Source organism: Zonotrichia albicollis, chromosome 6 (genome assembly GCF_047830755.1).
Source record: "Zonotrichia albicollis isolate bZonAlb1 chromosome 6, bZonAlb1.hap1, whole genome shotgun sequence".
Lineage (NCBI taxonomy): Eukaryota > Metazoa > Chordata > Aves > Passeriformes > Passerellidae > Zonotrichia > Zonotrichia albicollis.
The window spans coordinates 55,574,661-55,594,125 of NC_133824.1; the positions used below are offsets into that span (position 1 = coordinate 55,574,661).

The window sequence follows — 19,465 nt, forward strand, 5'->3', positions numbered from 1 at the left end:
CCCATACTAAATTGTACTATTTCTTGCATATTTATTAGCAGAAAAGGGCTCATTAAGAAAATAAGTTCCTTAATATATTATCTCATAAAAAGAATAGCATTGTCTGTGATGTGTGTATTTCTTAATATTATTCCATATATACATGTATGTGTGTATATATATAAAATATATGTATTATTACCTCTGAGATGCAAAAAGAATTTAAAAAAAAGAGAGAAAGCAAAATCAATTCCCTAGGTCATATGTAAGGTTGATTGATAGCTCATCTATTGGAAGAAAGGCAATGCTGCTATGCTTGGACAGATACTACTTTTCTTATGTTTCTAATCTGAGATAAAACAGTAGATGTGAGCTGCTCAGGTAAGAAATTCAAGGTAAAGATCATGTTCAGTAATAAACTTCTTATCACCTCTCTTTTTTCTGCTGGGGATTGGAAGGAGTGACAAATAAGTTCTATAGAAAAAGATGCAGTACTCCAGGAAGGAGACTTAGCAGTGCCATGAGGTGAGAATTCCATGGAGAGAGAACATCTGTGTTCTGAGTTACTAGAAAACTTCAATTTTATGCTGAAATGTAGTTCCTTCATTAAAATGAAGGAAGAATTCAAGACAAAGTGACCATTTGGAAGAGGGAAAGTCTGTCTTTGTGTCTAATGGGGCTTTTACTCAGCAATATTAGGTACAGCTCTTGGGTTTTATGTCAACACTAAGTGCAAGTCCAAGCTGACTAAAAGGCATGGAAAATCTCCTTGTACAGTGTAGAACTGCTTGCACAAAGCAGAGCAGGGTAGAGGTTGTTTTCCTGCTTGTTTATTTATTTATTAGTGATTTACTGAGACCTTTCTAGTAACCTTTTCTGTTCCCTGTATAGCATCGCAGTTCTGCAGGAGAAAGATCTGTCTGCAGAAGCAGTTTTGGACCCATTCCCAAGGTACTTTTCCTGAGTCTCCTCAGAAGATAAAATGCATAGCCCTCTGTAATTCCTACTGCTAAGCTTTGAGAAGTATGAGCCAGTATATCTCTGTTAAAGTTCACATTTTGGCCATATCCCTTCAGAGTGGGAGAAAATTATTACAAACCAAAATACTTTTCCTGAAGCATGTAAACTGAAAATATCAACTAATTTTCAGTTATGTGTGCAAACAATTTTTTATTAGTGTTTTTTACAGTGGGCTTTTTTTTTAACCCTCTTCTGGGGAAGAGTTTCTCAGCAGCAAATTCAGGGATGCAGGTTGTTCACTGGTAGTAGAAATAAAAATACAGCACTATGGAATAGTTTCCAGTCTTTCAGCTTGAATCAGGAAATTTGCTTTCTTGAGGTATCCTAGCTTTCTCTCTTGTGTACTTTCTGGAATGGCTAAACCTTGAAGACAGTTATTTTTGAGCTGAACTCTGTTTTGTAGTTATACAGCCATCCCTTACGAGTTCTGTAATATTTAATGATTTGAAATCAGTCAAAGGGACTTGCAAGTCTTTTCCTCTCTGGTTGATCTGTTACGGGTTCTCATCTCTACTGCAAATTCCTGGAAGTGCTGATCAACGAGACAAATGTTGGCAAAGGAAATATTTGTTTCATGAGGCATTACACTCCAGTTTCTGCACTGATGAGATGTGTGTGCTTGCATGGGAAAATAGTTCTCAACCCCTCTGAAATTTTTTCTCTAAAATGGAGCACAATATCTGTGATTTTACTCTCCTCCAGAACTCTTTGCCTTGCTGTACTGCAGATGATTTTATTCATAGACTCAATGTCCTTTATAATTTTCTTTTTAACTATAGACTGTTTAACTCGTACTTGTTACTGTGTCACACATTTGCTGCTTTACCCTTCTGATCTACATTTTTTGATACTGGGTCACCTAATTGTTGCTGCGTTTTGTTTTGCATGAATTAATTGCAAATTACGCTGCTCACGCATGTGTATGATTAAATATTAAAATATTGCCAGTTTTCTAATTTTGTGGTACTAGAAAAAATGGAATTTCCTATATATTGTTGTTGTTTGTTATGGTACAACAACTGGGGTATAGAAGATCTTATCTGAGGAATAAAGAATGGCAAAAATCTCTTCATCTCTTCTGTTTTGCCAGGTGATAACTTGACAATGATTTCATATTTTCCTACATGTGCATATTAATTTCAACAGGAGCTTAATAAATATTCTGAAGAAGTTTTCAGGTTACAATTAAAAAGTTAAATGCATAATTAAAAATAGAGCAATGTGGGAAGCTCTTTTTTTGTGGTTTCTTTCTTTGATTCATTGGGAGTTTGGTTTGGGGAGAAAGGGTTGCATGTCTTGAGTGTAATAATATTGACAATATGGTCCTGTAACTAAAAAAAATACAGGACAGCATTATGTTTCAATTTTATTTGTTTAGTATATCCAGAGATATTTTGACTTTCATAAAATGTATTGAAGTGTTTGAACTCCACTGTGCTCCTTTCTATTGCACAAGCTCCTCAATGATGCTATTTTATTTCCTTTTAAAAATAGTATGAAAATACGCAACCATCATAATTGCCTGAACTGTATTTATTATTGTTATATTTTATAAATATTTATATTTATAAAATTGAAATATTTATAAAAGAATGCTTTATAAATGGAGCAGTAGCAATGGTTTAAGTTCATGTTAGCAGTCATAGTAACTGTGGAAACTACAGGGACTTGAGAAGCTCTGAAGATCACAGCATTTAGGAGTAAGGATATTTCGAAATATTTGTTTAAAACCAAGAAAAAAGCCCAAACTGAAAATTGAAAGGAAAGGAAATCTATTAAACTTCCATTCTAAAGTTGTGTCCTACTGTTTATCTCTTGCATTTCAGTAGAATATTCAAAAAGCGTGTTTGATACTGCAGAGGACATAGTTGTGAAAGCAATGTCATTAAGTCATTGAGAGCCATCCATCATTTAAAAAAAGAAAAATCTTCTTGAGGAATTATCTGAATCATATTTTAGAGTCTGTTTTTCAGAGGGAGAGTACTTAGAAACTAGAAACAAGCTTCCTAGCACTGGGACCTGTGTGTGGGAATGTGTGCGTTGAAGTATTTACAAGCTCTAACATAATCACAAAGATTATTATATAATAGATATATATTTAATATATCATAATAATATATTATATAATAATATATTATATAATAATATATAAAATAATATATATAATATATATTATTATATAAAACAAAAAGATTATTTTTGAGTTAAATTCTCAATGCCTCACTTTGCTTCCTAAATATTAAGATTTTTAAATTTTTTATTATTAAGATGTATCCTTTCCTGATTTGTGACAGGATGTCAAGATGTTCTGCTTGACTTTGGTTGTTTCCTAGGTAAGTAAAGACAGCCTTGGCTCAGAGCTTGCTGGTGTGCCACAGCTCAGTCATGTGCTTGATGAGCATTCTAGGAAAGGATCACAGTTTATATTTAGCCCCAGATATAATTAGCACATCTCTGCTTCCCTAGGAGCAGGGAGTAGTAGCAGCATCACGTTGTCTTGTTGGTTTTGGGCTGTAAGGCTTGGTCTGTTAAAGGTTATCACTGGCCAAAATGTAAAAAAAAAATTACTGGAATAATGTAAAAAATGTCCCTGTATCTCCTGTCTTTTGTGACTTCTGGAAAGTGTTAGGTGTGACAGCCATTTTGAAGCATGCATGAGGGTGTAAGCTATTGTCCCTAGGAAAAAAATATTTAGAGATATCTATGTTCTGACCACAGCATCCCCAAAAACTCACTTTCTCTCAAACCACGCCACTTGCCTTTCAAAGTCACCACCAGCTCCTTTTGGGTGCTCTCAGTTTATTTGCTGGGCTTGTTTCAGACCCTTTATTTTCCTTTCTTCCATCTCTATATGTCTTTTGGACAAATGGATTTTTAAAGGACTGAAAAAGGGGAGAGAAACTAATTTTTGTTATGTGCAGTCACGCAGCTAAAATACTTCTACTTTGACTTGGTTCTGTTTTAAAGACTACGATGTGCTTTCTCAAATATTGCAGTGTTTTTTCTCCTTTTCTAAAAGTGGAATAACTGTTTAAAAGCCAAGTCTTTTATTCCTGTCAGCAAAATATGAATTGAGAACACTCAAGGCAGGTACCAGGAGTAGTAATGGGCACCTTTATAAAAACTAATTTAGTGAAAACAGCAAAAAAACAACTTTGAGGGATTCCATGACGTACCTGAAAATCGCTGCATGAACAAGAAAAATATTGAGCAGTTGGATGGGGAGTGTGTGATAGCAGAGTCAACACTTCCAAAATACATAAAAATCCTTTGACATAAATGTGTTATTTTGTAGACATAAATTGTTGACATAAATGTAGTTATTGGTGTGGTTGTATTTGAGTGTGTATGTATACACATACATACAAAGTAATTGCATTAGAAAGTCTAGTAAAAACTGGTTCTGATGAAGAGTCTATGTGAAATATTATGGAATTATTTATTATCATGTGCATTTCTCTCTCAGAATGCTGCAGAATACCAGCATTCCCATAATGCAGAACTCCCAGACACTGGCAGAAGATGATCATGTTGAATTTAGAATGTCAGCATATTCTAAGAAAGGAAAATGAATGAAGGACAGAGGGCTTGAAACAAGATTCTTCTGTGCAAATTCAGAATGTGCAGAAGTAGAATATCCTGTTGATTTGATTAACAGAAGTCTTCAAGTGTTTTATGCCCATCCAAATGTTATGTTCATGGGTGAGAATCAACATCAGTCAACTTAAGTACTTCTGAAGATGTTTTAATTATTAAATTTGAGAACATCTCTGCTTCAGTGTGTTCTTGAATCATCTAAAGATACTTGAATTTTCAATGGCCGAGTGCTGCATGAAAATCAGTTTGCCTTTTTTTTCCCTAAGCCAGATTCTCTAAAAACCTATAAAATAAATTCATTTCAAACTTAGAGTCAGTGAAGGAATTGCTTCTGAACTTATGTTCAACCCCTGACCTCCTCTCTGTTGCAGAAATCTGGAAGGATGGTTGTATAGGAAAAAGCTTTTGTTCACGTGTGTCTCACACTGATTTACACATCTCAACAAAGGCAATGGAAGGAGAGGATATAGTGATTTACTGATGATGAAATATTACTGGGATATCTCTGGTTCTTAATGTAAAAGGTAGGGAAGGGTGTTACAAGATGAGTAATACATATTATATATAATTTTTTTTTTTTTAAAGCAACTTTAGCTGTCAGAGCAAACATCTGCCAGTTCACATAGCTTTGGAGTTACCTGTGGTGATTTGGTCAGCTTGATTATTGTATTTAGAAAAAGTATTTAGATGCCAGTCTTGTACAGGGTCTAGTTCTGATTATCTAAGGCATAAGTTTAATTCTGGGGTACTATGAGGATCCAATTAGCATAATCCTGGTATTATGTTAAGTTGTTAGTGTGTTTAGGGGAGAATTTATGAGCAAAATCATCAGTAGGTGAAAGGGGAAAATATGATAATGGGAGAGGTAAATTAACAGGATTTCAGTTTGAATTCTCAAAGTTTATAGATGTCTGTTCTGTATAATTTCTGAACCTGTTGAATTTAGAAACCAGCGAAAAATCTGTTGATTTGTTCTGATGGTTCTTGTGCAGTTCCTGAGGGTTGGCACACAGGGCAAAAGGAGGTGTTGAATGTCAAAATCAATATACTTCCTGTGATGCTCCTCAAGGTTTATCTTATCATTAATGAACAGGTCAGCTCATTAATGATAAAAATGGTAGGCATTATTTCAAAGAAATGGATGAAATCTTTTATTTTTTATGGCAACTACTTAATGTGGTATTGGCAAAGCTCTGAAAAGATTGATGAGTTAGGTTTCTTCATCTAATTCAAGTAAATTTCTTGAGCTAAGTAATTAAACCTCTGTGTACTTTATGTTGTGGGGTTTAGTGCTGGTTTCTTTTCCTTCAGTCTGTGTTTTTATTTTAGATTTTCTTTTCTTTCTTCTCCATGTGAATTCCTGCCATATTAATTTTAGTGTCTCATTACTGGTTGTAGGGTGTTCAAGGAAAGCCTGATAGCAGGCAGCAAAATGAACATTTTCCTGGAAAGGAGAGGGGACTGCTCATGTACTTAAAAAAATGAGAATTTCCTCTGTCTCTCTCTCTCAAATACAAGGATGAACAGTACTAGAAATAATGGCATATTTGAAAAATATCATGTAGCTGGAGACTTCAGAATAAATGGGAACATTTTGGGGCGGCAGTGAAACACCTTTGCTGTTAACTTTGTGTTGAACTCCTTATTCTGCAGTGGCAGGAGCTGAGGGTGACTCTTGGGGACTCACTGGTCCTTATGGAATCCTTGAAACTCAGATGATTCTGTGATTCTGCCTTCTTTGAGTTTGCCTTTTTTAATTTGGTAACCTGATAGATGCTGACCCTCTTTTCTCTCTCAAGTTAGTACTGTGTGTATTCAGCACAGGACAGAAAATAAAGATTAGATTGGTAGATCAGTAATACTTTAAATAAATGCTTCTAGGTCAATGTTGGGATGAAGCTGGGTTTTTGTTACAGGTTAGAGATCTAGAAAAAAAGTAATTGACAAACTTGCTCTCTGCTAAGTTCAGAATTTAGGTACGCCTTTTAAATCTATATGTCAGAAACATTTGTGTTTTCCTTCGTCAATGTAGGTGCTAAATATGACTGTCATCTTAGTGGTGCTTCTGCTTTCCTATCATGGATTTTGCTTCTTTTTTAAACTTAAAACTGTTTATAAAAATATTTTTAGGGAATGAAATAATACAGACTACATTTTATCCTGTTGTCAATCCATGGTTTTTTAACTGAAAAAAAAAAAAAAGAGAGAATTTGATTTACATTTCTTACGTTTTCCACACCATAATTGCTTGAACTTAAAACAAGCTTATAGATGCATATTTTGCATGGTATCATATTTGCCTTCTTCATTGTGTTAGTTCTCTGAAGGTGTCCTTCACTGCCATGGAAATGATGATGTACTCTGTTTTCAAGCTAGCAGCCATATATAACAGAAAATTCAGTTCCTTGAGGTGTAAATCGCTCATACACTTCATATTAGGTGCCAATTCATAGTTGTCCAGTGTACCTGGAATGCTAATTATAACAGCAATAAAAATAGTCTGTACCTCTGGAACCTGCAGGGTGAGAACAGGTGAGTTTATGTACAAAGTATTTGCCAACCAGGATCTTAATCATTATTTAACAGATTAAAAAAATTAGCCTTTGCACCTTTTAGCATAAAATTAATAATAAATTCTTAGCTCCTGAATAGAGTGCATTTTTATTTTCTGTTCAGTTGCTGAAGGACAGTTAATTTTTTAATGTATTCCTTGACAGTGTGATGTGCCTAATTGGGCAGGCTGTAGGCAGCGCATATGAATTTTGTGAACTGAGAGCCACAAAAAGAAACTGCAGAAAACCTGCTTAACACAACACTAGATCATCTGTTAGTCCTTAAAAATATCTTTTTAACTGGCAGCAGTATTGTGCTCGGGATCATAAAAATAAAATGGACAATACTTGCTAAAAGAGAGCCAGACATGGGTTTTTTTTTATTTCCTAAATAAGGGTTCATTTTCCTGTTTCTTCCATGATGTCCTTGCAATTCTGCTCCACTGGTAGATAAAAGAGGGGTTGCAAAAAGCCCTCCAGGCTGTGGAGTTCTGCTCTCTGTACCTGTCATCCTCACAAATATTTTAAATATGATGCTGTTCCAATCGTTTTCCGGTTTTCAGCTTTCAGAGAAAGCATTTGGAAAAAAGAGGCTGAGGAACGCTGTGGGTGGACTTAATTGGCACAAGCTGCTGCTGGATTTGGATTGCAACGGAAATCCTGCAAGTTAAATTTTATAGGAAAAAAATGTTGTAATCTTAACAAGAGATTATAGCACCAGGAGTAGGTTCTGTCTTGCGTTTAATACCTAAATATTACAGAGCAAAGAAAGCTTCCTCCTTGAGTTTGTCACTGGACAAAAATAATGTCTGTGAAAGATGTTCTGTTCTAAGATCCATCTTTGAAGCCATCAGATCCAGAAGTTTCTCCTTTTCCACTTAATCTTGTCTGTTAATGTAAATATTTTTTATGCTGTTCTAGTTAAAAATCTACACTACATAAACAGATAGCTTTGCCAAAGACTTTTTTTAAGTGCAAACTGTAAATGGGATTTACAGGGCCAGGCTTAAATACATAGATGAGAATAGTGCATTTATCAGGAGGAGTTCCAGTTCATTAGACAAGTAGATTGTTCTTTGCTGGAAGCAATTAAAAATGTAGCTCCACACCTCCCTCTGCTAAAACAAACAAAAAAAGGCAAACACAAACCAGCAGTGTGTTCCCTTTTCTTGCCTTTTTTCCCCTCTGAATCGTGTGTGCTGAAGAGTCTTAACTTCACAAAGTGTTTCAGACTGTGCAGTAGAAAATGAACCACGGATGATGTTCTGAACATCAGTGTTTGAACACCCAGGGTTCCCTGATGATAATTGCTTTAGTTTTGGGCTACATTAAAAACAGGAGCATTAAAACACTTAAATTAAACTATATGAAACTAATACTGGACTTCAAAAAACAGATTCCAATGAGACTGATAGTGGATGATAATTGACTATATCTTTGGAAACCAGGACTAGGGAACTATTCAAAGATCTCTCAAGGAAATAAAAGATTTCTGAATACAGCTTTAAAGCAAAGGCTGTATGCACATAAAGCTTATATACAAATTAACCACTTACAGCTGTCCTGTTGAAAATAAAACTCTCCTCCTCTGACTCTCTTAATTATTAATTTGAACCTGTTTTGCCTTAGAGTGTTTTCTCCCGCTCCTTATCTCAACTCATGGGCTCCATGATTTTTGTTTTCCTGTTGCCTCTGCGCAGCTCTGGCAGCAGAGAGCCAGTGAATGGCTTTTGTGGGTTGTTGTTTGGCATTTGGCCAGTGTCCAGCCACAGCAGTTCTATATCTGAGCACAGATGCTACAAGGCAAAACACATCCCTGAAAAGGAGTGGGGCTGTCCTTGGTGAGTGATCTCACACTGCAGCTGCCCTTGAGAAAACCATTCTGCAGCCCAGGTGGGAGCTAAACCAATAAACCCTTAAAATTGCTGTTGGATTATACAGGTTAAACTTGTTCTCTAACCTTCTTGGAATGTGTGGCAGTAAACAGGAGCGTGTATTTTACAGCCTTTTGAAAGCTTCATAAGAGATCTGTCAGTCCATCCTGGGGCTTGGTATGTGATACCCTGTAACACAGCATCAGCAAAAAAAGCTCAGTTGTCTGAAGTTTTTTTGTTTAAATTAACATTTTTAGCTCCCTCAAGACTAAGCCATTATCAGAGGGAAGTTAAATATAGGTTCAAAATAAATGATGTAAGCTATTTAAATAAGTTGCTTAACATTAAATATATTTAAATGCAGTTTGACCATTACCTTTCTTCCTGGTGTAGGAAAATCTCTACATTTACTGCACAGGAGCACAGCTTTAGCAGGGATGAGAATATAGGCAAACTAGCTGCTGTAAATATTTCCAGAATCTTTGTTTTTCTTTTGGGGAATTAGGAGGATTTTTAAGTTATACCTAGAGTTGCTCAAATTTCAATTCAATTCCTGAACATCTTTTGAATTGAATTTTTTCTTTGAAATGATATATTAATTTCATGTATGAAAATGAATCATAAGTATAGAATTATGGAATCTGATATCTGGGGCATTTAGAAAAGTTTAAATTCTACAGTAACACTTGCAGACTGGTGTTGGACAACTTAAATGCTAATAATGTGGGAAATTTCTTCAGAGTGAATTTAGAATGCTTCAGCATTGTTACAGTAATGTCACATTCCATCCTTTTCAGTTTTCATTTGGTTATTTTGGAGATCACTTAAGTGAAAATCACAAAAGCCAATGCAAAGTGTAGAAAAATGTGTGACAGTCATGCTAAGAAAAAGTGTACATATAGACAATTTAATGAAGTTATGGATGGTTCAGTATTCTTCTAGTAAAAATGTGATGAGTGCAGAGTGAAAGAAGATATTTTTCTGGAGAAATAATATCTTGAACCATCACCTTTACATATATTTTAAATTTCAGCCATGTTCATGTACCACTCCTTCAAAGAAACTTCATCTCACTGTCTTGCTGAAGAATTTAGTTATGTAGCATTTTCTTGCATCGAACTAGCAATGGAAATGTCATTCCAAGGAGATGTGGAAGGAGAGGACAAAAAACCCAAATAAATATATGGACACAGCTGTTGTGTAAGTTTCATATTCTCTGAGCAGGTTTAATTCACATTTCTTAGTGCTGCTCAAGAAGCATTTATGTCCCTGGGAACCTGATAAAAATAAGAACCTCCCAGTGAAGTTCCATTTAGCTCCATCCAGAAAACACAGCAGGTGTGGCTGCCAGCAGAGCCATCTGCTGCAGGAAGAGTTCGTGTCTGAGAAAGGGAAGTCTGGAGGAAGTGAGCTGGGCATTTGTTGTCAGCGTTTGCTTTTTATATCTGCTTGTTAGCTTAGCTGCATTTCAGCAGTTCAGAAGGATTTTCTCAACAGCAAACACAAATTTGACTGAAATGTGATAAGCTTAGCACTTTATTTGCATTTGCTGTGTTGTAAATTTAGCTGTTTCTTCCCTCCCCGTGTGATTTGCATTGTGATATAGTCAGAAAAGAGATGTTTTTAAATTTATTTGAAATATAGTGGGAAGAGACAGAAACGTTAATATTTGCACTTGGTAATGCTTTCCCTTATATATTACACTGTATCTTTGAAAAATAACTCATCTCTCCGTAGTTCCCATAAAGTCTCAGAAAAGGGTGAACTTGTGAAGGCAGTGATGTTTATTTATGATTCCAAGTCATGTAAAGATGAAGTAGCTATGGAATCAGTGTCCAAATATGGGTACAGGTATGGCATACAGCTGTTGTTTTTCTTTTAGTTTGTCCTTTGGCCATGTCACAAGAACGTCAGGACCTTGTCTTGATCAAGAGTTGACTGAGTGTGGTGAGCCCTGGCAAACATGATGATTTAAACAGGAACCAAATGTGATAAGCATTGGTATGGCCTGCAGATCAATAAAAATTACAGCTACTGAATTCAGATGCTGAAATAATAGATGAAAATCAAACAGCAAACAAAAAATAACTTTTTTAACTGCTTTGGCTTTCTTATCTTAGGTTACAAACATGGCACGCTGTTCTTATCAATACATTCATCACACCTAGTTTGCTAATGCTTGTATTATTGCACATTTTATTGCTATATCAGCTATACTCCATCTGAAATTGTGTAATAATTATGTTCCTATTCTTTTATTACACTTTTCTGTGCTTTGTGGCAGCTCTTCTATTATTCATAAAAATGGCAGCTAGTAAATGTTCTTGCTCACTCAGAATCAGAACATCATTTTGTGCATAAAACATCTATTCATCTATATTAGGAAAAAATAGGTTCTACAGGTGAGCAAGGGGACATAGTCCCCTTGAAATCGTTACAGGGTGTTGGAATAAATTAAACTTGAATGAGGAAAGATATGTTTAAAGTTGCATTGAGAAATGTTTTGAAATTTTCTCATGCTTTTATTCTTTGTGTTAGACAGGGCTATGAAGACCTGGAAAGACAGCTGAAAGAAGTCTTTAAGGAGAGGAGCAACATACTTCATCAACTGTTAAAGACTTCTAAAGAACTTCAGGGAATTAAAGTAAACCTCCAGGTTAGACTCTGGCTCAGTTTCTGGAAGATTACTTACTTACCTCAACTTTTTTTTTTTTTTATCGGTGTCTTTTAATTATCCAAAAATGTGCTTCTTTTTAAAAATTATTAAATATGTGTGTAATTATTATTTTGTTTGTTTTGCTGATCTTTCACTTAGCATAAACCTGATGGCTTCATGGAAAATTTCATACTAATGTTTTGGGGCCTTTGTCAACTCAATAAAAATAAAGAAAATATGAAAATAGAACATAGGAAAAGGAAGGGAATGACAAGAAATATGCAGTATTAATGGAGGTGACACATATTTGAAGCACAGACAGACAACCCTTCAACTAATTAAAGTTTAAAAGAAGGATATTTTATTGCAGTGCTGGACAGATGTGGAATAATTTCCAAATACATGTGCAAGGAGTTGCAGATTTTGCCCTCTATTTATACAGGAAAGGTTTTACATACCCAAGTGCTTTCTAAGGAGGCATAACACATAATCATTAGCTGCCCACTTTGTAATGGAATCAGCTGAAAATCCATTGTGGCTGCTCAGTGGTGCTCCCTTAACTGGGTTTTTGAAGCAGGGGAGGAAGAAAGCCATCTTCCTCATGGTGAGCTCTTCACCCATGGCCAGCTGGCAGCACCTTTTGCTGCTCATGGTCCAAGCCTCTGAACTGTTGGATTATTCTTGAGGCGAGGTATTTCTATGGCCTCTGCTTCTTCACAGTTGCTTCATCTATCCCTGTCACTTCTAGCTCCTCTTTCTCAATATGTTTGTTACCCTTTAACTAAGGTTCGGGATTTCTGCTAGCTGACTTAAGTTTCTTAATTAATTTTAATATCTTAACTAAAATATGTAATCTTCTGCTGTCCCAATTATATTTCCAGCTGGCCTCTTGACTCACATTTGTACGGGCAGCTGCTGCAAATGATGGCCTTTGCTGTTGCAGGTTGGATCTTTGCTGCTGAATTCCATATACTCGATTTAGTTGCTCAGTTTACCTTTGTGACATGCCATCTACAAGGTCTGGCTGGATTTACTGCAGGGCATTGCTTTACAAGTTCAGCTGACAAACTCTGCTAGATGAGCTTGTGGGGAGAGCTGAGGCTTCTCTCCATTTTTTACTTCTGGATGCTGTGGTGAGGCTGAAAGGGCAGGAAAATAACTCTGAACTCACATCAGCTCCTCAGAGGAAAATCTAGATTGAAAATGCTTCCCCGAGTCCAGATACTCAGCTGAGGGAGCACCTGGCTTTTCCCTGTAGAGTCTGTTGGCCTGGTGAAAACATTTAGACTATTACCAACTGAAATGGGTCTCTGTATTTCCTGCCCTTTAAAAGGAAATTATTTTTCTGAGAATACATCTTTGTCTTCGTTGATGTAGGCTAGCTGGGAAAAATAAAAGGAGAAGAAGCACTCTGTCTATTCACAGGAAAATACTAGTGGTGTGTGTGCACCACTGCTGTGCTGTTTCATTGTGTGATGTTATATTTTCTTATGTTCCAGACTTCTCTGGTTTTAATTATTCAGCCCTTTGATCTTTGGGATTTTTGATTTGAGTTTAATTTGGGGGTTTTTTTGAGTGTTTTATCACCATTATTGTAGGCTTTTTTCCTGCTTTTAAGAGAAATATGCTCTCCTTGTAGGAAATTGATTTTAGAATATCGCACAGTTGAAGGTAGTATTCAGCAGAATTACACTGTGAAATATTTTAGACTCAACACTGCAGAGATCTTGAAATGGGCAAAAAGCTGTGGTATTATCTTCTGTATATACACACTTGCTTGGTCATAAAATTCTAATGCTTTTGGTCTGTTTCTAAATACACTTATTGTATTTATCTCTCATTTAGTATTTGAAAAATACACAGCTGTGTACAGTTAACTGTGTTTGAGCTACAGTAAAGAAAAATCAGAGTATTCTTCCAATTTTTTTTAAGTGAGGTAATGTCTGCAATTCACCAGCACCATTTAATGAATGAGTGCTAAATATTTTCACAGATTGTTAATAAAAAGGATCTCTTTAACGCAGTTTTGGGGTTTTTTTGTTGCTATCAGTCTTTAAAAAATGATGAAGAATCAACCAAAAGTGATGTACAGAAACTTCTGGAACTGGGCCAAAACCAAAGGTAAGACCCTCACTTCCTTCCTTCTCTTTCAATTTCCTGACTAAAAGCTGTCTGACCAGCAAATTCCATCTTTCCTTGTACTAGATAGATAAACACTGCTGTATTCCACAGTCTGCTAATTGTAACAGTACAATAAAGGCAGGAAATACTCTTTTTGAAACAAATGAGGGATTTTCTGATATTGGACATACAGTAGGAAAATGTATGGTGGAATATCTGCCAAAAAAGGCATTTTGAATTTTACAGGAAGATTTAGTCATGAAGTATTCCTTAAAAAGTAAATTCAGGCTTTTTAGAAAATTAAATAACTAAAGTGTCGAAATCCCTAAGTTTGGAGATGGTGACATTTATTCAAACATTTTAATTAAATGTTTATGTGTGTAGACACTCAAAATCACTAGTCCATGGGCAAACAGGAGTACTTCCACTGGATATTTGTGATGAGTGGAGTTAGAAAGAGAAAGAAGTATTAATGATTTCAAATTATTCATTGAGCACCTGAAAAATCAGTTCCCATCAGTGGGAATGCAAGTTCCCAGCCTAGTCCTTAGTCTCAGTTTCCCCAGTGCTTCCTTTGCAAGTAAGTCTCATCATTCTGTGTCTCTATATTCTTGAAATTCAGCCCAGCAAAGAGCAACATCAATACAATTTCAGTAACCAGAAAACATAACTAATAGAGTGACCACTTTTGCTGGAAAAATAGTATATAGTGAGTGCATCTATACTTCATATTTCTCCCTAGGAAAAATGTTTAGTAAGAAAAATTAAGTTCATACTTCCTTTATTGTTAAAAATGCAATAATTAAATTCCATGGCTTTCTTAGCTCTGCATTCACTGTAGAAGTACCCATGGAAGTACATATGGAATTGCACTGCTGCATAGAAACCTTGTGAGAAAATTACCTTCATCTCTTAAATACCCAATATATAAGGTCTGCAATACAGTACCAGTAGAATTTCTTATTTTTACTGTGATACATAGCAATCTTTCAGGTGTTCCAGACAAATATATTAAATCATAGAGGAAAGACTTTAGCTGCTGTCCTATTTAAATACTTATGTGGCTGTGATGTGACTGAAGGTGTACATCTCAGCACAGAAAAAATCCTTCATCATGCATGAATGCAATTTGGTGGTAGTTTGATTGTTGTGCAGCTGTCTTTTATGAAATTGAGACATGAATTGATTAAAAGTATTAATGGACTGTTTAGTCAATAGATCTTAGTTGCAGGTGAGAAAATTGAGTCTGCTAAAAGAGAATTTTATTACATATTTCAAATATTCTTTCTGATCTCCTCTGTAAATCACCACTTGCAGTCTCTCAAGTTCCACCCAAAAATACATGTTGGCTTTTGCTTCTTTTGCATCCAGACACTGAGTGTTCTGCACAAGAGCAGTGTCCAGAAATAAATGTGGATCAGTGCAATCTACTGCTGAGCAGCCCACTCCATCATTCAGAAAATGAAATGTTTTTACAGTATACTACAAGGAAATGCTTTGGGGCCACTAGTGTTGCCAGCAGTTTACAGATTTACTGGATTTAATTTCCAGAGAGGTGTAAAAGTTCAACATATGAAAGAGGTATTGAAAATGTGCCAGGGAATCTTCCTCATAGAATTTCACTAGAGAAAAGTCACAGTTTATTTGCCAGGCTCCTCAGGCTTCCTTTTATCTGCAGTAAATGAAGAAAAGTGATAGGTATTATGCTTAAATCTATTTCATTAAAGCCAAAATTCAAAATATATCCCAGTATTAATGTTATGATCTGTCTTTGAACAAACATGAGCTGCAAACTTGGTCTGAGTGTGACTTTGAATTTATTCTACAATGCTGGATGATGCAGTAAAGTTTAGAGTACGAGAATTTCAGCTTTTGTAAGTAAATGTTCTGCTGACTTCAAAATATATTTTTTTAAATTCATTTTGTGCAAATTCTTCAATAATTCCAAAGTTGCACGTAAAACTTGATCACTGACTACGATGCCCCCAGTTTTATTCTATCTCTGTATCACAAACACTGTGAAATGGTGGCATCTGTTAGTGCTGATGGTATATTGTTTTCATGCTGCTCAATCACTTTTTCAGTTAAATCTGTTCTGTACTAGTGTTGCCAAAATTGCTGAAAGTAGTAGGGGTTATCAGCTAAAAAAAGAGATGATCCAGCAGGTAGCAAGTTCTTTTAAAATTATGTGGTTCCCATTCAGTTGAATTTTCCCAGGGCTAAAATGTTATATGCTACTGTCTGTAAATCCAGTTTTGGCTTGATCTTCATTGAGAGTTCATCCATGCAAGCAGCAATCCTCCAAAAGCTCTACAGCTGTCATGAAATGTGTCATTTTACCTCTTTGCTGCATCTCCAAAGTGTGCCACATGCTGCGGGTAGAAAACTCACGCAATTTGGAGAAAATCTCTGACTGAATCAGTAATGCAAAGGTTTTTCACTTGATTCAAATAAAGCAATTATCCTGTTCTTTCTTTTTGTGCCAGAATCTTCTACTGGACTTTTTGTTGTTTGTCCCTAGGAAGTGCCATATGAGGTTGAATTTCATCAGAGCATGATTTATTTGTTTATTTTAAAGCAGGTATAAACTAGTTCTTATTAATAATAGTATGTCTGGATGTCAGTGGATTTTCACTTGCCTGCTTTCCTCACTTTTTTGGTGCCAGTCATTTTTGTTAGAAATTATGCACTGGCAGATGTTTTGCACAGCAGGCCATTCAGCAGATATCAAGAGTGGCTACTTTGCATCATAGATAATTTTTGTTTTGCACTGGCACAATACTTCATGGAATCCTTATGATTTAATTTGTGAGACTCCTAGACAAATACATCTGTTTGCTACTCTGAGTAATTAAAGGTCCATTTTTGAATCTGAATAAGTGTTTCCTAATGGTCACTTGTGTTGAAGTTTGTGTTCTGTGTTTTCAATAACCTAGGGAAATGAAATCTCTCCAGGAAGCTTTTCAAAAGCAGCTTAATGAGGCAGCTGAGAAAGCAGAGAAGCAGCAGGCTACCGTGAGTGGTTCTCTTTCCTTTTTTTTGTTTTTTTTTTTTTTTCCTGTTTTATCTTAATCTTGCCTGGAGAATTTATCAGCTCAAAAAACTTTGTAAAAAAAGAATGGATTTCACATCTGTGTTAGTACTCTGCAAGCTTCAGAAGAAAGGACCTGGAAAAAGTTGTAATGTTCTGAAATATTAGGATTCCTGTCTTCCCTTATTTCTCTGGAATTAGGGATGTTTTTACACTTTTGGAGACTTTAGACAGGAAATTTAGGCCTAAGTCTTCTCCCTGGTGAGATGACCTTTATGGACCCTCATGTCTCATCTATACTAATATAGACTGTCATACATCTATTGACTTTTTAGGAATTACTATGGTTTTTCAGCAACAAAATGGATAGTAGAGTGTCTAATTTTGACCATAGTAGAACTCATTATCACTCTGGAAGGTATTATTAAGTCCCATTAAGATTTCATGCTTTATTGAAATTCTGTTTCTGGACAAACTGCACAATTGTTTTGACTTTCATGTAGCAGTGTAATGTTTTGGAGCATAAATAGACACATTTTGCTACTGTAGGGAAAAAAAGCGTAGAATTGTATTTATTAAGATGAAAGAAGGAAATTTTTCATATGTTGGTTATTAATATTCCTGTAACATGGACACAACTGAACATAAGTTGACTAGATAATCTCCAGAGGTCCCTTCAAACCTGAAGTGTTTTATGATTTGTACTCTGGATTTGAAAACAACCTGCTTGAAGTGTTTATACATCTATTTTCTAATTCATATTGGATAACTACTGGTTTATTTACTAAGATTTTGCTGTGTTCCAGGGTTAATGTAACACAGCTAATTGTTAATGTATAGCAATTTCAGAACATATTAGTTGAAAGTTGACATTTTTTATATAGTCTGTATAGCAATTTCAGAACATACTGGTTGAAAGCTGACATTTTTTCAGGTGCGTTGAACGTGTTCCTATTGACTTTATCAGCACAATGAATTCTAGCAAATTCCATCCTACAAATGGAAGGTAGAAAACATATTTCATTATTGAATCTCTTGATTAGATTTTGATACTCAAGACTAATTCAGGTGTGGATTACATAAACCTCAGATATAGTGAATGGATTTGCTGGTGTTTGTAATATAGTGTTTTGTTGTTTTTCTTATTTTTTATTTGAGCAGCAGTGCCTTGTGTACATTCAGTCCCACTCCAGCACTTTGAAGAGCACAAGATTTGTTCTGCACAAAACAATATCTGCCATTAACTGTGAGCAAAATATCACCTGGTGTAGAAACCAGGAAAAGCTCCTCTGAGTGTGTAACAGCATCTGGCTTGGAGTCATGGCTTAAAGAATCTGAATTCTCGAGCTGCATTGCAGTACTTGACACTAATAGCATATTAAACTTGCTAATAATTCCAAGGAAATCAGAGCTGTGTCCTTGGTTTGTGATTTACTTCTCTGTGCCTCAGAGTACAATGTACATAGTGAAGCTCAGCAGTACAGTGAGACTGAATGAATATTCAGAAAGTACCTCAGGATCCTCAGATGAAAATTGCAATAGAAATGGAGACAGATATTATTCCTGACACACAAGGTTATTTTATACCTGGTTTGTCTGAAAACAATGTGAAATCTGTGAAAGAAGGTTCAAGTACTTTAATGCAAGACTAGTGAGAGAATAGGAGCTTGAATTTAATTTTAATTTAATTAATTGCGAAACTTGTTTAAGCACAATTTATATTATAGGACATGGTGAAATAAATCTCGATTTTCATCAGAGTAAGTGAAAGTAGAGTTACATTCCACAAAGACTGATAAAGCACTGGTGGGAGGGAGGAAGATGGAAATACATTTTTCTGCATTTGTGCAGGAGGCATAATACAATGCTTGCTGTATGTATGGCTGTATAAATTTAAAACCTAACACCTGCCTGAAGGTGTTCTTTGTTATGTCAGTGTGAAAGTTTAAGTAAGAATTCTCAAGAATTAAGTCAAATGAAATGAAAAATAACTGGGAAATTACTCAAGGACTTTGACCAAAGCAGAAGAAAAAAGGAGTCTCAACAGCTCTACATTAGATTTTACATTCATATCTTCTTGTGCAATGTGTGGCAAGGCTTCTCTACAAATCATCTCACTCTATGACTGTGGATTATTTTTATATCTAAAAGCATTTCAGAAGGACCATACTGGGTTTAGTTATACAATATGCATATAAAATATGTATGACATCATTCCAAATAACTGATGTCCTCTTTAACAATCATTAAAGGTTGAAAAAGTTTTTTGTTCTGTATTTAGCATCAAATACCTAAGCAATTTGTATTAAGTTTTCATGCAGTGAAAAAAGTATTTGTAATGTCAAGCTATTATCTCTAAATGTGAAGTGGAGGCACTTCTTCCAGAAACAGTTGGAGATCATGGACTGATTTTCACTTTTGTTAACAAGAAGGCACAGAGCAAGTGGCACATGTAACTTCAGTCTGGTTTTGTTTGTTTGGGGTTTTTTGATGAATTTGAATAAATAAAGTATTGATTCTGTATGTCTTCATTAGGTTAAAAGGCTCTCAGGGCTTTTGGGAGACTGACTCTTTGCTTGGCTGTACTTCATGCTAATGTATGCATGTTAAGAAATAGTTACATTTTTAGCAAGTT

General features: G+C 35.4%; 1 protein-coding gene across 1 annotated transcript in view; it reads left to right on the forward strand.

Annotated features, from left to right (window-relative positions):
- Positions 1-19,465, forward strand: part of LUZP2 (leucine zipper protein 2) — a 70,043-nt gene that overhangs the window by 21,612 nt on the left and 28,966 nt on the right. The window contains exons 2-4 of the mRNA XM_026796458.2: positions 11,561-11,678; positions 13,729-13,799; positions 16,736-16,814. Coding sequence (XP_026652259.2) covers positions 11,561-11,678; positions 13,729-13,799; positions 16,736-16,814 — 268 coding nt within the window. The remainder of the gene's footprint in view (positions 1-11,560; positions 11,679-13,728; positions 13,800-16,735; positions 16,815-19,465) is intronic.